The sequence below is a fragment of the Ammodytes marinus genome (assembly GCF_949987685.1).
Source record: "Ammodytes marinus genome assembly, chromosome: 4".
Taxonomy (NCBI): domain Eukaryota; kingdom Metazoa; phylum Chordata; class Actinopteri; order Uranoscopiformes; family Ammodytidae; genus Ammodytes; species Ammodytes marinus.
This window is the reverse complement of record NC_137233.1, coordinates 2,241,277-2,265,511: the sequence shown is the minus strand read 5'-3', so window position 1 is coordinate 2,265,511 and position 24,235 is coordinate 2,241,277. Positions and strand designations below refer to the sequence as shown.

General features: G+C 39.2%; 3 protein-coding genes across 3 annotated transcripts in view; 2 read left to right on the top strand and 1 right to left on the bottom strand.

Moving 5' to 3' along the window:
* Positions 1-24,235, bottom strand: part of cox6c (cytochrome c oxidase subunit 6C) — a 104,754-nt gene that overhangs the window by 57,483 nt on the left and 23,036 nt on the right. The gene's annotated exons all lie outside the window — the stretch shown is intronic.
* Positions 2,709-4,073, top strand: LOC307249197 (nuclear factor 7, brain-like; the record flags this gene model as incomplete). The annotated part of the gene is made up of 1 exon (XM_080025836.1): positions 2,709-4,073. One exon carries the CDS (start codon positions 2,709-2,711, stop codon positions 4,071-4,073), a length of 1,365 nt encoding a protein of 454 aa, XP_079881962.1.
* On the top strand, positions 13,389-23,135 carry LOC307250015 (polymeric immunoglobulin receptor-like). Its single transcript, XM_080026938.1, has 11 exons — positions 13,389-13,471; positions 13,840-14,133; positions 17,545-17,874; positions 18,012-18,320; positions 18,471-18,512; positions 18,839-19,162; positions 19,715-20,026; positions 20,851-20,889; positions 21,038-21,115; positions 21,633-21,685; positions 22,344-23,135. Exons 1-11 carry the CDS (start codon positions 13,429-13,431, stop codon positions 22,611-22,613), a joined length of 2,094 nt encoding a protein of 697 aa, XP_079883064.1. The 5' UTR covers positions 13,389-13,428; the 3' UTR covers positions 22,614-23,135.

Here is a 24,235-nt window from a genome sequence, read left to right as displayed (position 1 = left end):
TCTAGCCTATTTCTCAATTTAAAACATAAAAATAAAGTAGGCCTAGCATTGAAAATACAAAAAAATAAAGCTTGTAGGCTATGGCCTGCTGTTTTCAAGATAACTTAACAGTTAAAACAATAAATAAATTAATATGTCTCCTGAAAACAAATTAATGCTTTTCTGAGAAGAATGCCAAAGGCAGTAGCAGTGAGGCACTTCTGTAAACTTACTGAAACGAGTGCATGCCGTTTTTTCAGCGCTGTCTCTGCTGTTCATAAAGATTGGTTGTGTTGCCACGGCGACGTAGCGATTTTAACTTTCTAAATTTTGCTCAGCACTTTTTCTTGTTCAACGTCCCTGTTACTGAGTCCTTAATATCTCCACAGAGCAGGCGCTGGTTTTATTTTCGCCATTAGTTCAACGTTTGCTTGCTAGTCATGCTCCTGCTCATTGGCTTCCGTGTCTAACAAGTGTGCACCGAATGCACACGCGCATCGCGCCGCGCGCAGAACACATACACACACGCAGACACACAGATCAGCTGATGGGATGATCAAACGAGAGGTTGTAAAGACAGGCCGACAGTGCCGCGCAGACGCTCGCAAATGATTATTACGGAATCAATTAATTTTTTTATTTTTATTTTTTTAAAGTCAGGCTGCTGTTGGCCTGGCGGGGGGTCCCGTTGGCCTGGCGGGCCCGCCAGGCCTGTATAATGGTAGGGGAAACACTGCTAACAGTTGTTGAACTCGTTGAAAAAGCATGACACAGCATAAAATGAAATGCAACAGCTGTGTGCGAAGTGTAAGGAATAATCACAGCCATTAGTAGTTCAGTGACACAAATCGTCAGCTACTCTTTACATGGAAAAGTATTCTCCCAATTACACTCCTACTTTTATTTTTGGTCCTTATCGAGGTGTAAATACAATATGGTTTATTTGTCAGACAATTAAAGCAGCAGTCGTTTGCGATGAGTCTCACACTCCCTTCAATAATGCAATATAAAAGAGAATGTACAAGAGAAACACACAAGTGAAAGGTAGTCCTAAATAAAAAAAGTGCCACAACGAAAGAGTCGAAAGATTCCTATATTGTTAAGTTTTGTCAAACAGGCCTAAGCCCCCCCCCCCCCCCACACACACAACACATAGGCTACCACCTGACACTTTTACTTTACTTTTTTACTCACTGAATTTTTATGACTATGCACTTTGCATAAAATCTGTCTGAAAATACCATAATGAGTAAACTGTAATATCACTTTATGAGCTCCACCAAGCTACAAGCTAAATATAAAATCCTTCTCCTCAGGACCGAACAACTGCCCTTAGTGAACGATTGTATGAGTCAGATAAAGATTGAAGTGTTCTGCAGATAAAATGAGATAAACCAGATTACAGTTGAACTTTAGGAGGTGCGGTAGGTGTTGTTTCGAACTTTGTACTGGAACACCCCTTGTGCATTCAGCAGAGAGGAGCTCCACCCTTCACCTGACTCACCGCAGTCAAACCACTAAACAGTTTATTTTCCGTCATCGCTGAAGAGACACACAGACTGAAAACCAGACGATCCTATTCACCTTCAGACCAAACTACTGAGTGAGTTTAGCTAAAGGGGAGACACTTGTGAAACTACAACACTGCTGCTTCAACCTGCTGACACTGCACACACTGAAGGTGAGTTTGATAGACAACAGGACTTGATTTTTTTTGTGGTACAGATCGGACTGCTCCTATGCACTCGTAAGCAGTAAAAAAGCAAATGTAATCTGATATTCTCAGATCCGATTCAGGCGGAAAATGAATCCGATATCAATCAATCTGATGTGATCTGATGTGATCTAAGCGGCAGGTCGGATATTACCTGTTATTGCAAATTACTGTACATGTCATGCAATGGTTTTCGCAGTTTGACATTAGGCACTGTCACTCCAGGCTGCACTAAGGACTCTAAGCTGCCATATCCACTTTAAAATGTTCACATTATTTTGCGGATCACTTAAGATGCTTCGGAAAGCAATTGCTTGAATTATAACGTCTCCATTATATTCACAATGCAGGGTCTGTTTGCCTACAGCTGGTTGCCCGTCACGTGTCTTCCTGTGCCCGAGATAAGCTTATCTTCATAGTGCCCCCCCTCCCTATGCATAAAAAGATGAGAGCCTTCAGTTAAGTGCTGAGGTGCGCACTTATGCGCATCAACAAGAAGGTGTCATTAGAAATCCAATCAAAACATAACTGTATCAGCCGTCAAAAAAAAAGTTTTTAAAGTGTTTGTGTCCAGTGAAGTTGTATAAAAAGCCAATGTACATAGTTGGTAAATGCTTAATTGTATTTTAATATTCTTGTAAGACCCCCACCCGTCCAGGGCCCAGGACAACTGTGCAGATGTTCCCCCCTTAATGCCGGGCCTGGGTTGTTTACGTGTTTACTTTTGTTTCCGGATCCTAATATATGCATGCAGGTTTGTTTTGAAGTGTTAAGCAACAGTAAGCAAAGGAAACGGATATGGGTCGAAAGAATTTCCCCTTGGGGACAATAAAGTCTAAAGTCTAAAGTCTAAAGTCTAAAGTCTTCTAAGTAAATGTGAGCAAACAGTCAAAGAAAGACAAGGCAGTGTAAATGTGGCCAAAGTGAATCTCAGAGAAGTTAGTAGAGGAGTGAGGGGAGATATGATTAATTGTACTTTCTGTCTGCTATGTTTTCAGCTGCATTCAGAGACAAAATGGCTTCCAGATCAGAGCAGGACTTCTGCTGTCCTGTCTGTCATGACGTCTTCAGAGATCCTGTTCTTCTGTCGTGTAGCCACAGCTTCTGTAAAGACTGTCTGGAGAACTGGTTTAGAGAGAAACCAATACGTGAGTGTCCAGTTTGTAAGAGAATAGTTTCAAAGAAACCACCTCCTTGTAACCTGGCCTTAAAGAACCTGTGTGAGGCCTTCTTACTGGAGAAAGATCAGAGAGCTTCAGAGCAGCCAGTTTGTCTCGTCTGCAGAGACTCAGAGAAACACAGCGACCACAGATTCAGACCCATCGCTGAAGCTGCACGACAACACAAGAAGGAACTTCAAGAAACTCTGGAGCTCTTAAAGGAGAAGTTAAAGCTTTTTGAACAAGTTAAAATGAAGTCTGAACAAACAGCAAGACACATGAATGTCCAGGCGCGGCGTACAGAGAGGCAGATAAAGAGGCAGTTTAAGAAGCTTCACCAGTTTCTAGAAGAGGAAGAAGAGGCCAGGTTGGCTGCACTGAAGGAGGAAGAGGAGCAGAAGAGTCAGATGATGAAGGAGAAGATAGAGGCTCTGAGCAGAGAGATAGCAGCTCTTTCAGACACAGTCAGAGCCACAGAGGAGCAGCTGAAAGCTGAATACGTCTCATCCCAGCTCAACTACAAGGCTGCAGTGGAAAGAGTCCAGCAGCGCCCCCTGCCAGATGATCCACAGCTGCTCTCAGGAGCTCTGATAGATGAGGCCAAACACCTGGGCAACCTGACCTTCAACATCTGGAACAAGATGAAGGACATGGTCTCCTACACTCCTCTGGTTCTGGACCCAAACACTGCTCATCCAAAAATCGTCCTGTCTGAAGATCTGACCACTTGGAAACGAGGAGAGGAACAGCATCTTCCTGATAATCCAGAGAGGTTTGATATGTATTCCTCCGTCCTGAGCTCTGAGGGTTTTAACTCAGGGACTCACAGGTGGGAAGTCCAGGTTGGAGACAGTACACGCTGGTTGCTGGGTGTGTTATCAAAGTCTGCTCAGAGGAAGGGACAAACAGAATATGGATTGTGCAGACTACAGTTCTTAGAAGATACATATTATGCATGGTCACTATCAGGTCAACACACTGTTCTTCAAGTGCCAATGATGTTCCAGAGAATCAGGGTGATTCTGGACTGGAACAGAGGAAAACTGACGTTCTTTGATCCTGATACCGACACACACATTCACACCTTCACATACAATTTCACTGAGAGGTTGTTTCCATTCTTTAACACTAAGGGTAAAGTTCCTCTGAAGATATCACCAATGAAGGTCAGTGTGACAGTGGAACATAACTGGTCTTCAGATTATTATTATTTTGATTGAAGCGCCCCCTATGGACAGCAGTGGTAGCAGTTCTAAAGGTCTTTGCTAGCGTTTGCAGGCGGTCGCTGCCTTTTTTAAGTGAGCAAGTGAAAGAGAGTTGGCAGGATGCGTGGCTATGAGGTTATACATTTATATTTTTTCTTGTCGGATTAATAATGGTAATATGACCATGGTGAAAACAAAGTAAACTTTGATTTATACCATTCATGAACACAGGCTTTTTCAGTATGCCTGCTGTCAATAATTTGGTCTGAGTTGGCAGGGATTCCAACCAAAGGATGGCACTAATAATAATAATCACCAGAGGAATAATTATATTGTCTCATGACAATTTAAAGGATATTTGTAGGAGGTTTTAAAGAAGGGAATTATCTTATTTCTGAAGTTCATTATATTTGTATCATTTACCCCGACATGATGATATCCTGTTTCTGTGTCGATCACAATGAATGAAAACATGTTTGATGGCGTTGGTGAATTTTCTGATTGTTTGACCTAAAATCAAAACTACAATGACATAATTTTTTCTTCTCAGTACATTTTCTAAAATCTGATTTATTTTTCTGTCTGTGATCTGCTGAAAGTGTAATCTTTTATTTGGACCCTGTACGTTAATTTGCTGTTCTAACTGTTATAATCATGTGTATTTGTAATATTGTCATATATTATAAGCTATATCAAAGCTTTTACAATGACAGATTTTTTTCATCTATAATAATGACACATTTTTTCATAGTGAAATCAGCAGCTAACGTTTGGGCGCCTATGCGTTTATTCATCAGGGTGATTATTTTGGCATTTTTGTTTTTGGATTAAGAATGCAGCCAAACTGGGTGACTTGATGTGATGTATTCCTGTGCGGTCCAGTTCTGTGTCGTGGGGATCTCTGTATATTCCTTTTATTCAGGCTGGTTCTAGAAATAACAGAGGGCACATGGTGAGTCATGAACCAGCCCTTTCACCTTCTCTCTGTGGGAACGGACCGACGGACGGATGAGGATGTGTGTTTTTTTAATCCAGGATTTGGTTTCAACTATGTCTGTTTCTGTCTCTTAGTGTGTGTCCCTTTCTAAATGTAATGTTGATATCTTTATTTATCTTCCTACTGGACATATTCACCCACGTTATGGTTTGGTAGATTGGTCATACGGTGACTACTGTTCTTAAGACTGAATGTTTCAGATTGTGTAGAAACAGCTGATATGCTGTATTTACTCGTTAATATTAAAAACCAATAAAATACATGCAAAAAGTAAAAAGTTAGTCGTTCTTGAACCATCTGTAGTAGCATATTTGCTGTTGGTCTCTATTGAAAGGTATCAATCAAGTTTTTCCAGTCAGAATCACTGTAAATGCTACTGGCACTGAGTAATTAAAGTTTTAAAGATCACACTGAAGTAGGTTTTTATATAAGTAATTTTTACCTGCAATTTGCTATAATAGCAGTATGAAATAGCAATGACATCACAGCATTAGTCAAAGTTCAAATTTGATTAAAATACAACAGATAGTGAGTGTTTTAACTGTTTTCCTGAGGGTATGTCAAGGCGTCTTCCTAAATAAACATGTTGGAGACTCCAAATGACCCTTAGTTAACCATGGACAAACACCAAGGTTAATTAATACGTCAGAAAAAGTCATAACAGAAATCTATCCAAACGTACATGAGAAACAATAGGCCACCGCAACGCTAAGAGGTTAATTTCTCTTAAATAAAAATAATTTGAGGAGAGGAAATGTTCTGCGAAATGTTCGGAAAAACTTCTTTATTTGATATCTATTTTGCTTTGTTTAATATGAAAATATTTTTAAAATATGTGTCACTTCCACGTGTGAAGCCAAAAAAGATTAAGCTCAGATAGAGTGTCGGAGAGAGAGAGAGAGAGAGAGAGAGAGAGAGAGAGGGGTGATGAGGGATGAGGTGAACATAAATACTTTCAGTGTAGAAGGAAACAGTCAAAATAAGGATGACCGTGGAGGCAACGAGATTGTAGCAAAAGAATGGTTTCCTGTCTCTGGGTTTCAAATGACAGAATCCCTACGAGGAAAAACATCTTGGCTCAAATAAAGTTTAAGTTTGACGACAATCTGCCGAATCAATCATTACTCTACAAAGACCAGAAAGGCCAAAAGAGCTTAAGGATGTTTTGTGTTTGCACAGCTGGATGGATAAACTCTTCTGTCAGTAGTTCAGAGACCGTGTCGTCAAATACTCATAACATTGATACTGAATAATAATAGAATATTAAATTATGACAGATTAACTTGTGCACTTTCTTGGCTGTTATTTTTAATTCCCTCACCTTGATAGCTGAGGCAGACAGACAGGAAGCTAGGGATGGCCCAAGTCATTTGAATATTATAATAAACCATAATAAACACTAATATACTGTATTTAAAATTCAAATTTTCTTCATGAGTGTTCATTACTATGACTCGACATTGCTTGTTCCATACAAAATCAGTTTAAAAAAAATGTACTTTGCAGTTCAAATGCTATGGATTAATATAATATTATAAATGTAATATAGTATCAAGCCTAAAGGAATAGGCTTATTAATTTCACAAACATTTAAGATGGATTCAGCTATTCTCGATAACTGTTGTTATCAAAATCACTTTTTCATTATCTCCTCACGATCCGCTGAATATAAACCTGTTTTAAATGTACAGCCTTAGCTCTTTAAACTAGTATGTAAATAGTGGATATGTAAATAAAGGGGATCCACCGTAGCTAGCAACAAGCCTGTTTAGGCTGTGTATTAGCACCAGTTCTTTTTCAGAACCTGAAGTCCACCTTTTATGTGGAAAGCCAAAGGAAGAAACCCACTCTTTATTATGTAAACATGGCCGCTGTGTGGCTCAGTCAGAGTGAAATAACGTCTGAACCCTGATAGTACAGCGGGGATGTGACGGACGAGGTCGCGACCCTCCTCACACTTTGTAATTCTCAACACCTGCGAAAACACGATGAGACGAAACCTGAGAAAGCTTTTGCTCATTCATAAAAACAGAGGGAGGACTTCACACATACAGACGGTATAGAGGCCAAGCCCAAGCATTACGCCCCGTCATGCTGTGCTGCGGATATACTTCTTGACACACCTTCATCCAGTATTGATGAATGAAAGTCCGAGTCTTTCTTGCAGTTTAAAACATCTGTTTAGTTTATTTTCACTTTATTTAGCTACAAACTCTAAAACCAACAGACAAACATAGACCCTGACGTAACGTGGCTTGTGTGTGGTCAAAAACTGTTTTAAATGTCCGGGTAGCAACTGTGGAACAAAAGATTGGTACCTACTTTATACAAGAGCGCTAATTGGCTCTTACAGACGGATGGATGGATGGATGGATGGAGGGATGACAGAATGGATAGATAACCCTACTGAGCTATATGCATCAGTTATGCTGATGGATAGAAAAAGATGAAGGTTTAGTGATAGTCTTCATCTTTAAGTAGATGATATACCTTCTCCTGTACGTCCAGGTTTTTTCTAAGCAGTAGAATCAACAACTGATACATTTCTTGGGCTCTTCTTGAGGATTTTACTGAGCTCCTGCACCAGTGTCACGGGGGCAAAACCAGTTTGTAAACGCTGCCATACTGAGAAATACAGAGAGAGTTTTGTGGAGCTGATAGGCTTGATCAACTTTGTGTCAACTCGTTTGACAATGCCTTGAATGTAACCAACATTCATTTATATAGAAAAAGTTAGGCACTATAGCCTAAATTGAGAGATAATAACGTTTGATTGAATGAAAATGTCCCATAGTGTATATAGCCTACACACAGTAGCAGCATTTGAACTAATCTATTTGTTGAGTGTTTCTGTCCACGGAGAGAGAAAGAGACAGGAATGCTTTCAGGGAGGGAGTAAAAACATATCTTTTCTTTCAACAAAAAATGAATTCCCTGTACCAGTCTTATCTTCAGAGAGACTTTTCAAAAGCTTGGCACAAATGGAGGAAGATTCCCCACCATTAGCGCTGATCATGTTTATACTGGTTTATCTATTTCGTTCTGACCGTGTCACAGAAAGTTATTCAAAGCCTGATAAGAGCCGCTATGAAGATGAACAAGGTCATCCAGTGAATTAATGAAACGGAAACTCTTTTAGGCTGGAATCTTCTGAGCAAGTATTTCGACCTACTTTAGTGGCATTTCAAAAAAACTAAATAAAATATCACAAACATTTTCAGGAGTAAAATATCACATAGATGAGAGCTAACTTGTAGTACTTCAACCTCAACTGTATTTGTCCATGAAGGGCAATTGATTTTACAGCACAGAAACAGTTAAACGAGACAAAACACATAGAAAAGAAACACCATGAAATAGTGATATTGGCAATCAACAACACTATGTATGTTCTGATGTCCGAACATTAGATGAATAGATATAAATAAAAAGCATTATCAGGGCTCAACAATAAGGATTGCCCGACGTCCCGGGGCAAGTAAAATGCCATGTCGGGCCAGTAACTATGACAACTGGCATGCCCGACCGGGCAACCGGAAGGTTCCGATGAAATTCTTGAATAATAAAAAAAAAAAAATCATATTTCTTATTTTATTTTTTTGAATCGCCAAATACAAGTAATATATCTATGGTTTATTTTCATATTTAACTGGTGCTAATTATTACATTAACGCTCATTTGTGTGCGCGTAGTGTCTGCTACATTGCATCTCTCCTCTCCTCTGCTCCGTTTTGTGAAGGGGGGGCGGGGCTCCACCGCCGATACACACACATACACACGCAGACTCGGCACAACACCGGTGAGCACACACACCCAGTTAGAGAGGTAGAGAAGAGAACTACACGCAGTAGGTTGGTGTGACAGAAAGTCCAAAAGCCAACGAGTAAATTATAAATGGAGTGAAGTCGACCCCGACCGTATGAAAAGCAGCGAAAATATCCGCGTTTTTTAAATGCATTATGCACCCAACGTAAATCTAGTAGTAGCGAGGATGCTAACGTTAGCTCTGCTGCTAGTAGCCTACTACCAGTTAATGTGCAGGTCAACACAAACATCAGCAACAGTTATCAGAGGAACATCTCTACAGCCTGCATAGATCTCAATAAATGCGCCAGAGGTGTCTGACTTCACATACCATGAGGCAGTGGAAGCTTAAAAGTAAGCTACTGGAAAAGTGTTCAAAACAGCCTGTCCTGAGCCAAATTTTGAGATTTTGAATCAATCAAAATCACTCATACACACATTAAAATAATAGCCTATAGTAAAAAAAATAAAAACTTGATTGAACAGATTGTTGTAGGCCTAAAAGAGTTTTAAAGAATTGCTGTTGTAAAAGGAATAAGGTAAAACAAATAAAAATAAGTGCTGTTAAAGTTCTTTACATGATTTTTGTTTGCATGAAACATCTCGTTTGCAGTTATTGTCGGTTTAGAAACAAAAAAAATAACAAATGTTCCAACTAAAATAATATTTGAATATAGCCTCCACTTTCAGTATGACCCTTAACTCATCTATAATACTGTCCATGATTTGTTTACATTGTCAATAAAGAGCAAATATAACAGTTATTTCAACACGACTAATAGAAACATTTTTTGTATAGAGGCCAGTAAAAATTGACTTCGGGCAAGTAGAATTCAGACCCACTTGCCCGAAAGGGCAAGTGAAAAAAAACCTTAGCGTTGAGCCCTGATTATGCAAATTCCCCTCTCTTCTGTAAGCACACGACAGCTTCCTTAACTCCATCTAACTTCACAGTAAAGCACTGACAACCTTGAATTGAAAATATTTGTATTTCAAACAAGTAAAGAAAAAGAGAATCAAGCAATAATAAACAATACAATTTAATGATGAAACAAGTGGACAGATATATCAAAGTAATATCTACAAACAATGAAAACCACAAATGAAAAGAAACTGTCTAACACTTGCTTTACCCGTTCGAAAACCCTTCTCTAACACTACACGTTTATAACAACTGGGATCCTAATCATATCAAATCAAATCAAATAATTTTTTATTTGTATTGCGCTTTTCATACTCAAGAGTAGCTCAAAGTGCCTTACAGAGATTAAAAACAAGAGAAAAAGCCAATAAAATCAAGAGAAGAATAATTAAAAGAACCCAACCCTCCCAGCCCCACAGACATGCACAGAGACATACACACTCATACACACACTCACACATACACACACAGATACACAAACTCCCACTTACACTCACACATACAAGCTGTCACTAAAGAAGACATCAGAACCATTACACATTCAGTTCTAACTGTCCAGTGTAAACAAGAGATCTCTGTCACTGTGTTAATGTAACCCTGTAGTTAAGGGAGCTGTGGTGTGTTTACATTAGGATTTAAAAGCCCTTCAGAAAACTGGGTGTTCTCATCTGAACATAGCTATTTTCATTAGCTTTTAAATGTTTTATTTCTATTCATTCGCTTTTCTAATGTGTTTTATGTATTTTAATCTTGCCCCTGTAAAGCACTTTGAGTGGCCTTGTGTCTGAAGTGTGCTATAGAAATAAACCTGCTTTGCCTTGCCTACTACTACAGTATGTGAGCACAACTGATTGATAATGTGATCTATGCTTTTAATAGAATGAATGTCTTTATTTTTATGTTGACATGACCTAATTATAATTATTTTGATTTTGATTTGAATCTTATATTGAGTCTGTTTTAATGTTTTACGTAATGTGTTGGTATGTAAATAGCCTACTAGCATTAAAGGTGCACTATGCAACTTTGGGTGTGCCAGAGAAGTGAAAGTTTTATAAAATAAATTCTCATAACTGAATAATTAAACTCTCCTCACAAGAAAATGTGATCCCTGGAACACGGTTTGAAGTTAGAAAGCTTCCTGAAAAGTTACTGTTTCACTGTTGTTGTTTACAGCAGCAGGGCCCACAGTTTGATTAACAAACACATTCTAGTCTTACGTTTGGTTCCAGGCGTCCGGAAATAACTTTGTTTTTCGATTTATGATGATAGAATAACTCAACTAAGAGATACATGTAGAGATAGAATGTTGTACTACCTAACTACAGACTCTGCAAACATAAACAAATCCCCCTCCTCTGAAACTGCATAGTGCACCTTTAAGGCAAGGAACTCACTTCTTAAAATAGTGAAGGGTATGCATCAAAATGAATGGAGTACAGCAGAGTGCATTGTCCAGCCTATACAGTAGACAGGTTGTAAGGCAAACTAAAACGTTTCGCCTCTTGCCTTCTGGCTCCAGGTTTAGATTACCTCTGATTAGGACAAACAGATATGGGAACTCTTTCAACCCAACAGCCAACCGCCTTTTGAATTCAGGTGAAGGGAGAAGGTAAATCTATTTCTATATCTATTATTATATATCTAATACATCACAGTAAATCGTACCAAGAGTCTTTATAAACACCAATCAGCTGTGTGTGTGTGTGTGTGTGTGTGTGTGTGTGTGTATGTGTGTGTCTGTGTGTAAGTGCCTGCATGTGCGTGTTTAAGCCCTTGGATTTGACCCTGTAACATTAAAAAAAAAAATCTTGCATTTTATCTGTGTTTTCTTTCCTGATTGGCTGGCAGACCCTCTGATCGCTAACGCAACTCATAATCCATAAACACACACTCAGCATTTGTTCCATGTTTCACTTGGAGCAAAATGACAAAACGTTATCAGACTTTGCACCCACGCAATCGGCCAAAACCATGAGTGAAATAAGGCGGGCGTCCCGACCTCTCCCAACACACACAGCCAAGATACCCAGGAAAAATGATCGCTGTTATTAGTGCTGAGCGATGGCCTTCAAATTGTTGCCATAGAGATGCCATGTATACAAAACAATCGTCTAAGAAATAGTGAAAAAAAAAAAATTCCCCAAAAAACCTTTAACATCATATCGTCATATAACTTGTTATTTGTGTCTTGAAAAGTTCATACACACACATTTGCTCTTTACTTTTTAAGATCTTTTCTTTATTAAAAGGTGCTCTGAGGAATTTTCAGTTTGTGTTAATTCTAGCGCCCCCCTTTGGACAAAAGCGGTAGTATTTTTACTAAGCCAGGAATTATTCTTGGGTGAGCGTATACCCATGACAAAGGCATTAAGAAAAATCATATACAACTAGCATTCTTTGCACTGATGGTCTCGTTTGCTGTTACATGTAATTTATGATCATCAGAGGAAAACTGAGACTGTTTCAGAAACCTTTAAAAGTTCCTTGTAGCTCCTTTAATGTTATTTTTTCTCCAAAATGTTCATATATGAGAACAAAACGTTGACATCAACACGTTCGAGCTCAATAGGTGAGTAAAGTCTGATGTAACATGAAAAGTTAAATATAATATTACACCTAATTTTCTGTGGTTTGGTTTGTGATTCACACCCTGTTGGCTTTATTTGGCTGGTGACGTTGATGATACAAAGCTGAGTAATGCTCAGACACCTCTCAGACAGTGGGGGATGTTTCATCACTTTTACTATATAAGGCTTTATGGTCAAACACACAGTCATCACCACACTGGTGTTGTCACATACTGTATTTCTTTGTAAAGCTAGTTATAGCTTCTAGTTTAAAAGGAACAACATATCCTGCCAACCTGCACGCTTAAAACCTGTCAAACTTCCCCTTTATGGAGCATAAATATCTCTTGTGTCCATTTACTCAGAACTTACTTTGCATACATTTACATCAGATGATAAGGATCATAGTAGACCAACATGCAAATTTGGGCAGAGAATGAGTCGGCAGTTGCTTGGGATTAAGCCCGAGATGTGCACGTGAGCAGGGTAACATTTTGTTCTCATACATATATCATCAAGAAACTTTTAATGTACATGGCCGTTAAAGATGGTTGTATAGGAGAAATATACAGACGCAAACAGACAAGGTTTAGTCAAATAAACACCTAAATGTACGTTTTGGACCTTATATTAATACTAGTATGAAAGAAGACATATTATGGAAGTTAAATAGACAAAAATCAAAAAAATTGATCAATGCTAGAAAAAACTATGTTTCTGCCTGCAGTGTCTCATATCAATGATAAAAATAAAATATCCGTTATATTATTAATTATTAGAAATGTTCAACTGATGAGACATATTGTGGTTACTGTATATCAGCTGTTTTCTATTGATCCAACTATTTTTCTTTCTCTATTACTCTGTTTCTCATTTCCTCTTAACTTTCAAAGCCAAACAAAAGATGTATTGAGGAAGTAGTTGTGATGACGACATATTTAAAATATAGCAGTAGAGGAAGTACAGGAAAGCGTGGGTGAGACGGGTTTTTTAATAAGAGGAAGAACAACATTCGACAGACACCACAACGTGTGAAACCTACAAACCGATCAGATAAAACAGCCGGAGTTCAAAATTATGAAGACCTTTTTTCTCCCACTCATCCTTTCACTGATTACAGGTAAAAAAAAACCCTGATTACTGATATTACAGACTAATGAATGTTACAAATATGCCTGTAAAAAAAACTGTTTGAAACATATTCTGTGTTCTAGTTTGAGTGAATTAGTTTATTGTAATAACATTTACATTAAATTGACTATAGGAGGAGATGTGAGAAGAGTTGTGTATTGATTAATTATGATGATTTTAATTAAATCCATATTGGGATTTTATGAGCAGAGGTTCTTGCCGGTCTTTATTGTACGTTTAAATGAAAATGAACTTTAACAGTACATTATAGTGAGTAATCAAGTGTGTTTTAGATAGAGCCCAACTCAGGCTATTCCAGAATCAAACATGACATTAATTTTTCTCTTTGATCTTTAGGTTGTGAGTTATCAGATAAAGTGAAGGGATGTGCGGGAGGATGGGTTGAATTCACCTGCCAATATCCAGCAACAAAAGAAAACTATGACGCTATCGAGCAAGTTAATCCCAAAAAAACAACCTTTAGAAGCACAAAGAAGAATGAGTGGGAAAACGATGGAACAGTTTCCCTGTACCATAATACAAGAGACAGAACACTCAGGGTTGCCATCAATCAACTGCAAGATGATGACTTTGGGGATTACAAGTGTAAATTCCCCGAAGGATCCAAGAAAAAAGTGACATTGAAAGTTGGTAAGATGCTCATCTTTTTTCTTTGTTAAAGCACTTTCTAACCTGGTGGATGAGAGGGTAGCCACAATGTGACTAAGAGTTGCAGAGAGGGAAACTGACTGCTGTTTGTGTGTATGCGACTAGTCTCGCACAGCCAGACCAAACTGCAGCTAGTAGTATGGTCTGGATCCAAGCCAAATCATTTTGAGTATAGGGGGGAAAACTGGGATGGCCTCTTTTAATTTCTTTAAACCAATCACAATCACAATCATTTTCGTGAATTCGACGAAAAGTCCAAATCAGAGGAGGAACATGAAGTGGAATTAAAAGTTGTTGGTAAGACATACTGCATCTTTTTCTATTACTGCTTCTCATGTCCTTTGTTCAGTGTTGTAGTTGAGTCCCGATTGTCAGAGTCAGAGTCACCAAGGGAGAGTCGAGTCCTAGTCTAGTAATGAGTCCATGTGATCTTGCTTTAATCTGAGTGGATATATTTGTTTAAATGTAGCTGTTGGCTAAATTCTTACAGTATTAAATATATGTATTGTTATTGTCTACATTGTTTTTTTTATCCTGGAGGGGTGTGATTGGGATGAACGGAGATTCCGCTCACGTTGTCGCCTGGCCCCGCGGCATCACGTTGCGCTCCTCGTGTGAAGTGACGGTCAGAGGAGCGCGATTCAGATTTTTAAACGGCTGTGTCAAATCAAATCAAATCAAATCAGTTTTTGTATAGCCCAAAATCACAAATACATTTGTCTCAGTGGGCTTTACATTCCATACAATATGATACAATATGACACCCTGCCCTTACACCCTTAGCTCGGCTGAGAAAAAACTCAGTAAAAACCCTTTACCGGGATTCATTTTTTTTTGAAGAAATCTCAGGGAGAGTCGACAGAGTAAGGGATCCCTCTCCCAGGACGGACATGCTGCAATAGATGTCATAAGTAGAGAAAATCACGAAGGAATTTGATCATTGACCAGGGGCCTCATTTATAAAGCTTTGCGTGGGATTCACGTGGAAGCTGGCGTACGGAAGAAATGTAGGATGTACGTGCGAACAAAAATATTCGGATTTATAAAACAGTGCGCACTCACGTCCTACGCCTGTTTCCCTTTATAAATCACAATCAACTCTAAATGTGGCGCAGCCTTTGCGGGCTTCACGTACCGCCCATATTTACCCATACATAGTCATCGACACGCCCGAATTAATATCATTTACTGAGTGCATGAAGGCGGTAGTGGCAATCGCCGACTGAAAGGGAAATGGAAAAATAGACTCCACACGGTGTGGATCACTGCGGTCACCCCGAAGTACCCGTTGGAGAAGTGGCGAACAGGGAAAATATAGTTTGGTGGCAGTGTGAGCGTAAAGGCGTCAGAGTGCAGCCTGTGGCGATCTCTGTGAACGCTGTGGCCGAAATAAAAAGAAGTGATCCGACATAAAAGTGGACGCAAACAAGTGCATATCCTCACACAACAGTGTTTGTGTCATGAGCGGGGGGCACTGAGACCCCCCATGAGATACAGATTCGGAGAATTCATCCCGGGGCAGTGACGGGCGGCGGAGGGTTAATAATAAACTTCACAGTCCCTTTCAAAACACAATTGCGACGTGCTAAAACACAAAGAAAAACACATAGATAAAACGGACTAAAAGCCGTGAAAAAAATCACAGTAGCCTATGTGGTGTACAGTAGGCTTATCATTAGTGTATGAAAAGGTGCACTCCTGTCTGCCTGACTGAGGCATCGAGAACAGCGTCAGTGTAAAAGTAATAGGCTGTATTCCACCTCAATATTATCAGAATTAATTCCACAACATGCAGATAGGTTATTCTTTAATAACTGCAGAGCTTATTCAAACGTTGCTATTTTGTTTTCATTTGCACTCATATATCTCCGTTTGTAGGCTATTTAAGATCCTAATTCGTTTTGTTTTTGTTGGTATCACTCCATGGAAAAATCCGTGGAGGCATTTGTTCATTAGTTGTAAGAATGGCTTCATCCGTTTTGCAAAGGAACTCCCAATATATGATAGACCTACATGGCTTATAATAGGCCTATCTGGATTAATTTTACACAAACACATTCGTTCTCACACTTCATACATGTGCCGACGGAGTCGCCGTTTCTCCTTTCTCCACTTTCTGTGCGTACGCATGGGTCAGAGTTTGCGTGGAGGACCGCACATCTTCCCGTCAAGTTTAGTTTTTATAAATCCCAATATTTACTTAGAAATTGGCGTGCGCCCTCTTCTGGGCGTACGCAACGTTTATAAATGAGGCCCCAGGTGATTACATGGTAATACTAAAGTAAAGTGCAAATAGTGTGGATGCAGGAAGACTTCAGATGCTGCCAGAGGATCCACACCGTCTCGTCTCCACCAGGGAAAACTAAGGTTTCCAGCGCCGGGATTACATCCCACGTCTCCAGGTGGCGTCCTTAACCGCTGCAACATCTTCTGCGTTGATGTTCCATTCTCAGATGTTACCAGAGGGGGGACCAGATCCACACCGTCTTGTCACGACCAGCGAAAACTGGAAGAGGACAGACAGGCAACCAATGAGCAAAGCAAAAATGAATTTAAAGATTGAACAAGCAAGTGAGTAGAAAGAGTACTATCCTGATGGACGGTGAATCAGTGCTGATGTGAGGCAATAGCAGGCGGGGAGCATCCGTTCCTAGGACAGCTGATTCCGCACAGAACTCGGAGTCAGTCGAGTTGCATGGAGAGTGCTTGGTAGACGAGGGAGAGAACCCCCGGGGCAACGCTCAGCCAATCATGGAAGATAGACAGAGGAGAACAAATGTCAGAGAAATGGTATCAGTTATGCAATTTGCGTTGGCAGGACAATTTTTCAGTGGGAGGACAACCGGTACTCAGGCCCAGACAAACCGAGACCGAGGCAGCTCCTCAGGCTGCTAATAATAACGCTATAACAATGTTAAACAATATGAACACAATTAACATTAAATTACATTGATTACACTCTACCGTTCCCCACCGACACACAATCGGCGCCAGCCCCCCAGACCCAGAGCCTGCCCCCCAGCACCCTGCCCCCAGAGAGCATGCCCCAGTGCGGCACTAGTCCCGAGGAGGACCGGGGCCATAGATAGAGAATAGACAGTATAGAATTCAATAGGGAAATAGCCAAATGCACCGTACAGTTCTCAACTATTCCAACGGCTTCTACAAGAGCACACATGCGTTCAACAAGCACGGAAGCGACAGTTCCACGGGAGTGTGCCCGCTTGTCGTGTCGCGTGACAGAACGCCGCGCCTTCTCTCTGCCCGCTCGCCTCTCCATCATGAATGCATTAGCAGGGGCGACAAGCGCCTCCCGTTTGAAACAGCCTTTATACAAGCTTTGAAAAGCAGATGTCATGGATACATTTAACTATTTTACCTTTTCTTTATTAGCAGGCGGAGATTGGTGCCAGGAGACGTTCAATCAAACTGCGTACAGGACAGCTAAAACCACCATCACATGTGTTAACAAAGGATCTAATTTGAAGTCCAAAGTCCGGTTCTTATGCAAAGAGAACGGCACAACCTGTGATGATATTTATTCAACATCACCTTCTGCAAAGTCAAAGTCAAATGGGGCATTCACTGGCACAGAACCCGACGACATAAGCGTGTCCATCAGTAATGTGTCTTCACAGCATGCTGGTGTGTACTGGTGTGGAGTGGAGTCAAATAAAGGACATTACCGAACTGCACTCAGAAGAATTCAACTGGAGGTTAAAGGTGAGAACTAGTGCTTTTAATTGCTGTAAAGGAAATGATAGAATTCAACTTTGGACATAAATGGGTTGACGTCATGGTGTTTCTAAATGACAGGTATGTTGATCAATACAGTGACAATGCTGTCTGTCTCTCTACAGATACTATAACTAACTTCACAAGGTCTCCAACCATTGGACAGAATCTCGCATACTGGTGTCAATATCCAAATGAAGAACCAGAAGAGAAATTCATCTGTAAGGGAGAAGATCCATCTATATGTCAACAACTAGTGAGCACACAGCACATGGATGCTGGGAAGTTTTCCATGAAAGAGGACAAGACAAATATCACCATTACAATGACAGCAGTAAAAACAGAAGACTCTGGGACATATTGGTGTGGAGCAAAAAGCGCTCGCCCGAAAAAAGAGAGCAACTCATTCTTCCACAGAGTCCTGGTAACTGTAGGTAAGTCAGACTTTATTCAGATGGTGAAGTTCACCTTTGACAGGGTACACAGACTTTGCTTTCACACCTACCAAACTCTCTCGTTAAATAAATTAAATATGTCATTGTTTTTGTGTTTATGATAATTGTATGTGACCATATTTTGATTAGGTCCAGTTACAACAAAAACAACAGCAGCTCCTGAGAGTTATGGTGAGAAGAACGCACTTCTGTTTTCTGATCAGAAAGAGGATGTTACATGATTACACAAACACAGTTTGGTTGGTTGTTTGGAGTTTACAGAAGTTTACACATGAATTAAGACTAACTTGGAGTTTGGCAGGTTAAATTAGTCTGTTGTAAGACGCAAGAAGTATGATGAGATTTAAAAAAGCTGTATTAGCAAATACAAAACAATTCTGCTTCTTTTTAAAATGTTAACAAGTATCAACATAAAAGCTACAAGAACTAGTGATCACTGATCAATTTGACATGACAAAATTAAATTAAACATTTCTAACCTTTCTTTTCATTTGCAGACGATGATGGCCACAGAAAACCCTTTATTCAAACCGCCTACAGAACAGCTAAAACCACCATCACCTGTGCTCTCTCAGGAACCAATCACAGACCTAATGTCATTTTCTTCTGCAAAGAGAACGGTCAAATATGTGAGGATATTTTATCATCTTCTGTGAAGTCAAATGGGACATTCACTCTCACAGACACAGACACTGGCTTCAATGTGTCCATCAGTAATGTGTCTTCACAAGATGCTGGTGTCTACTGGTGCGGAATTGAGTCAAATACAAAAACAGGATGTAACCGAACTGCAGTCAGTAGTATTCAACTGGAGGTTAAAGGTGAGAAAAACACATCTAACTCTTTTAATGCAAGGTAGAGGTCTGCGCAGGCCTGATTGCCCGCTTCCATAAGTTTCTGTGTGAGACGTGCAAGTAAAAAACGTCTGACATGCTGGTGATCTAGAGTTGACAGCGTGTCAGAGATAGTCAGGCTTATAAAGTCAGTGACGATCACTATGTGTAAACAAGCAACGCTATAAACTAAAGCATGTTCTCTCTTCCTCTCAGTGTGTGTGTGTGAGCGAGAGAGAGAGAGAGAGAGAGAGAGAGAGAGAGAGAGAGAGAGGCAATCACACTCACTCACTTGGTCGATCGTCTCTTAAATCCTGAGGTTTATCGGCAATCTGCACAATCCTAGGACCTGCAGTTTATTAACCTGACCGCCAGCACTTGCCCGCAACAATATAAAAAATCACCCGCGCAGCAAAGAACTATAATGGCAGGTCCTGCGGGCATCCTGCAAAATGCAGACCTCTAAAGGAAGGTTTTTTTAAATAAGTTGTTGATTACAATCACTAATAGTCCATGCTGTTTGTCTGTCTTTTTCAACAGATACCATAACTACCTTCACAAAGTCTCCAACCATTGGACAGAATCTAACATACTGGTGTCAATATCCAAATGAAGAACCAGAGAAATTCATCTGTAAGGGAGAAGATCCATCTATATGTCAACAACTAGTGAGCACACAGCACATGGATGCTGGGAAGTTTTCCATGAAAGAGGACAAGCTGAAGAGAAATATCACCATTACAATCAGAGACGTAACAACAGAAGACTCAGGGACGTACTGGTGTGGAGCAGAAAGCTCTGACCCAACAACGAAAAGCCCCTCATTCTTCCATAGAGGCCTGGTTACTGTAGGTAAGTCAGACTTTATTCAGATGGTGAAGTTCACCTTTGACAGGGTACACAGACTTTGCTTTCACACCTACCAAACTACCTCTCTCATTAAATAAATTAAACATGTCATTGTTTTTGTGTTTATGATAATTTTATGTGACCATATTTTGATTAGGTCTTTCACCTAGTGTAGAAGAACACATTTCTGTTTTCTGATCAGAAAGAGGATGTTACATGATTACACAAACACAGTTTGGTTGGTTGTTTGGAGTTTACAGAAGTTTACACATGAATTAAGACTAACTTGGAGTTTGGCAGGTTAAATTAGTCTGTTGTAAGACGCAAGAAGTATGATGAGATTTGAAAAAGATGTATTAGCAAATACAAAACAATTCTGCTTCCACTTTTTAAAATGTTAACAAGTATCAACATAAAAGCTACAAGAACTAGTGATTACTGACCAATTTGACTTGACATCTGGATGGATGGATGGATGGATGGATGGATGGATGGATGGATGGATGGATGGATGGATGGATGGATGGATGGATGGATGGATGGATGGATGGATGGATGGATGGATGGATGGATGGATAGATAGATAGATAGATAGATAGATAGATAGATAGATAGATAGATAGATAGATAGATAGATAGATAGATAGACAAAAACAAACTATATATTTTATATATCTAACAAAGGATTTTATTAAAAAATACATTTATGGCAAGGTTTTGCCAAATTGTCTGTTCTATACTTTGTTACTATATCTGTATGTGTGTGTGTGTGTGTGTGCATGTGTGTGTGTGTGTGTGTGTGTGTGTGTAATCTGTTGTATTTTCAGTGCCTCCAACTACATCAACACCAGTTGCAACAGCAAATGGTGAGAAAAACATACTTCTGTTTTTTCGAACCCCTACTGTAGCAGAAGCAAGAGAATGACGTTGAAATTATTAAAAACGCATTTAGATTGGGATGAGTTTTGTGTGTAGATGTTGGTTTAAATAAAGCTTTCGTCCCTCTCCTTACAGGTGACTCTGCCTTCATTGCTGTGGTCGTCTGTGCAGTTGTTCTGGCGCTTGTGCTTATTCTGGTTCTCCTCTACAAACGTAAAATATTTCTCTAACAATTTGCACAATATTAAATAAATACACATATCAATACATATACAAGCTTTTACATTTAAAAAGTAGTATGGGTTGGCCAATAGTGTTTACATAGATGAATTGATGAATTATTGAGTAATAAAAAAAAGAAAAGTTCAATTATATTTATTTTTTAAGTATTTAAGTTGATATCTGTGTGGCTTTCAGTGTTTGAATCATTTCTATGAAAACACAACGGTCAGGTCATTGAATCATATTAAAGGTGTAGTCAGCGATTCTGGAGAATGCTTGTTGTCCTCCTCATTTTCTGAGCGCTAGCTCTCCGTACTCTGTGTATGCTGAAATAAATCCAGGGTCAATACACAGCCTAGGCTCTGTAAACGGGCTTGTAAACAAAGGCTATTTAAACAAACATACAGTGCGGATAGGTTGTGGACTGGTCAGGTCAGTTGGTCAGATTTATATTGTGAAATGAATCCTCTTTTCCCTTTTTGACATTTTAAATTTTTTTATCTTGCAGGGTTTAAATGCTCAAAAAACGCAGGAAATGGAGACGCACAGAATGCCAAAGAGGTGAATGGACATGAGTGTAAATATTGTGTGTGTAAGTGTGTTTGTGTGTGTATGTGTGTGTGTGTATTAATGCTTAGTTGTAATGGTTAGTTAGGCATAAGCTAAGCATACAAATTAGTTAATGCTTAGTTGATGCATATTAAAAGGTGCAGTGTGTAATATGACATCATCAAGAAAGTTCTACAAAGTTCTAGAATGCAACACTCCCTGGGTAACCCCAACCCTTTCGAATAATAACAGAAGCTACAGTGGCCTTCAAGGACAAGAACAATTCTAAATTTTAAACAATGCACCTGATGACATTCCAACTATGACACTTTCAAGATGGCGGCACTAGGCCTTGGTCCAAAATATGCAGAAATATGGACATATATGAGACCATTTCTAAGGGGAAAAAAAATTTAAAAAAAATGTTGAGCTATTATGCACTAAATTAAATGTACTTATGGATATTATAATTACTTTCTACAAAATCTGCTAGGAAATAAAACCCAAAATTCTACACACTGCAGGTTTAAACACTTCCTAAGCATTTATTAACGGTTAGTTAATGATGAGTTAATGTTTAGTATGCATTAACTAAGCATAAACTAACAGTTATTTAATGTATTGTTAAGTGTCACCAATCCCCTGTGTGTTTTGCATTCTGCTTTGAAAGGATCGTTTCTATGAGGAGATACAGGAGCGCCCCCAAAAGGCGGAAGTGGGAACTGCACTCACTGTTTATGCCACTGCCAACTTCCCCACACACCCTCCGGCCTTGAACCAGCAACCCTGCGTCACCTTCCAGAACAGCTCAGACAAAGTTGACGGTGTCACATATTCTACTGTGGGGTACGCTGCCCAATGTCCCGCATACCCAACTGTCAATCTCCCGTCTACTTTGCCCGAAGATACTTTTTATTCTACTCTCAAACACCCACAGTAGCACCGAAGAAATGAATGTAGATTTTTTTTCGTTCACGATTTTGTTTTGTTTAGGCAATATTTTTTTTCAAGCAATTTTAACCATTTTGCCGATTTTGCTTCCATAACATGTCTTCTTTCATACTTGTAAACAAATGTTCCAAAATGTACATTCACTTGTTTATTTTTCTAAACCTTGTCTGTCTTTGACTGTATAATACAACTATCTTTAACGGCCATTGTCTCAAAATTATAATTTTTTTCAATACTCCAAACCAAAAATCTCATCTTCTAAAGCATTTATATCAACTTAACTTTCCATAAACATTCTTAGCACAATTTTGAAGGTTATAACACAAGGGGTTGTTCATATGTTGTTAATTGTCTGATTTATGATACATTTTATTCTTCAAAACATGCAGAAAATGTTTTTTTAAAGATAATTTTTTGGCATTTTCAAGCTTTATTGGATAGTACAGAGTTGAAATGGGGAGACAGAGAGAGAGAGAGAGAGAGAGAGGGGGGGGGGGATGACCTGCAGTAAAGGTCCACGGGCCGGATGTGAACCCGCGACCACTGCAACGAAGGCCGGAGCCAATATGGTACGCGCTCTATCCACTACACCACCGGAGCACCCAGAAAATGAATTTTTAAGACCTGTACATAGTGTTTTCTTGTTATATGAAATGACAAAGTCTGTATCCAAAATCTGTTCTGTAAAAACTTTGGACTCTAATATGTTGCATATATGAAATAAAGATTTTTAGCTCTGGCTTTATCCAACATCTAGATTCTTTTTAAACAGAGGTGCACATTTAAACATAATTATTTATATATTGCCATTTTGACAAAAGAATGGCCCGGACGTACAACCCTAAAGCATAATGCATGAAAATGATTGACTGTGTAACATTTAGACCTTTGACCAAGATCTTGGCTTCGTCAACACTGGCTGAAACACTGCTCATGTAACTCCTAATTCTTGTGATTTTTCTAAGGTCTAATGTTATGAGAGAGAGAACCTTGATGCTTTTATATAATATCATTAGCCTCATAGCATCATTGCCTAAATCATATTTACTCTACATCTACTCTACTCTATATCTACTTTACCCTACTCTATAACCCTTAAAATATGACTTTGGCAATTATGCAATTAGGCTAACGAAAAGTAGATGTAGAGTAGAGTAGATGTAGAAAAAAGAGTAGATATAGAGTAAAAGTAGAGTAGTAATAGAGTTAATATGATTTAGGCAATTATGCTATGAGGCTAACGATATACAAAACCACAGCGAAACATTAGTGGCAGTAGAATAAACGATAGAGGAAGAGGAAAAGAAAGTGGGCGGGGACATTTAGACGACCTAAAATATCATCCCAGGAAACACACACAAACAGATACACACACACACACACACACACACACACACACACACACACACACACACACACACACACACACACACACACACACAGTGTGACTGAATATCTGCCTAGAAGTGGACTTCCTTCAAAAATATCCATAAGCACCACAAGAAAAGTTATTTTTCAGTTAAAAGCCAACCCAAACATAAATATCGCTTGTGTCCATTTACTCAGAACATACATTGTATAAATTAACAAATCAGATGATAATAATTATAG

What these genes read in the sequence shown, in the direction of transcription:
- LOC307250015 (XM_080026938.1), top strand. Translation starts at nt 13,429, where the DNA reads ATGAAGACCTTTTTTCTCCCACTCATCCTTTCACTGATTACAG. An exon ending in AATTCAACTGGAGGTTAAAG is followed by an intron (nt 17,875 to 18,011) that starts GTGAGAACTAGT and finishes GTCTCTCTACAG; the next exon opens with ATACTATAACTAACTTCACA. An exon ending in TCTGGTTCTCCTCTACAAAC is followed by an intron (nt 21,116 to 21,632) that starts GTAAAATATTTC and finishes TTTATCTTGCAG; the next exon opens with GGTTTAAATGCTCAAAAAAC.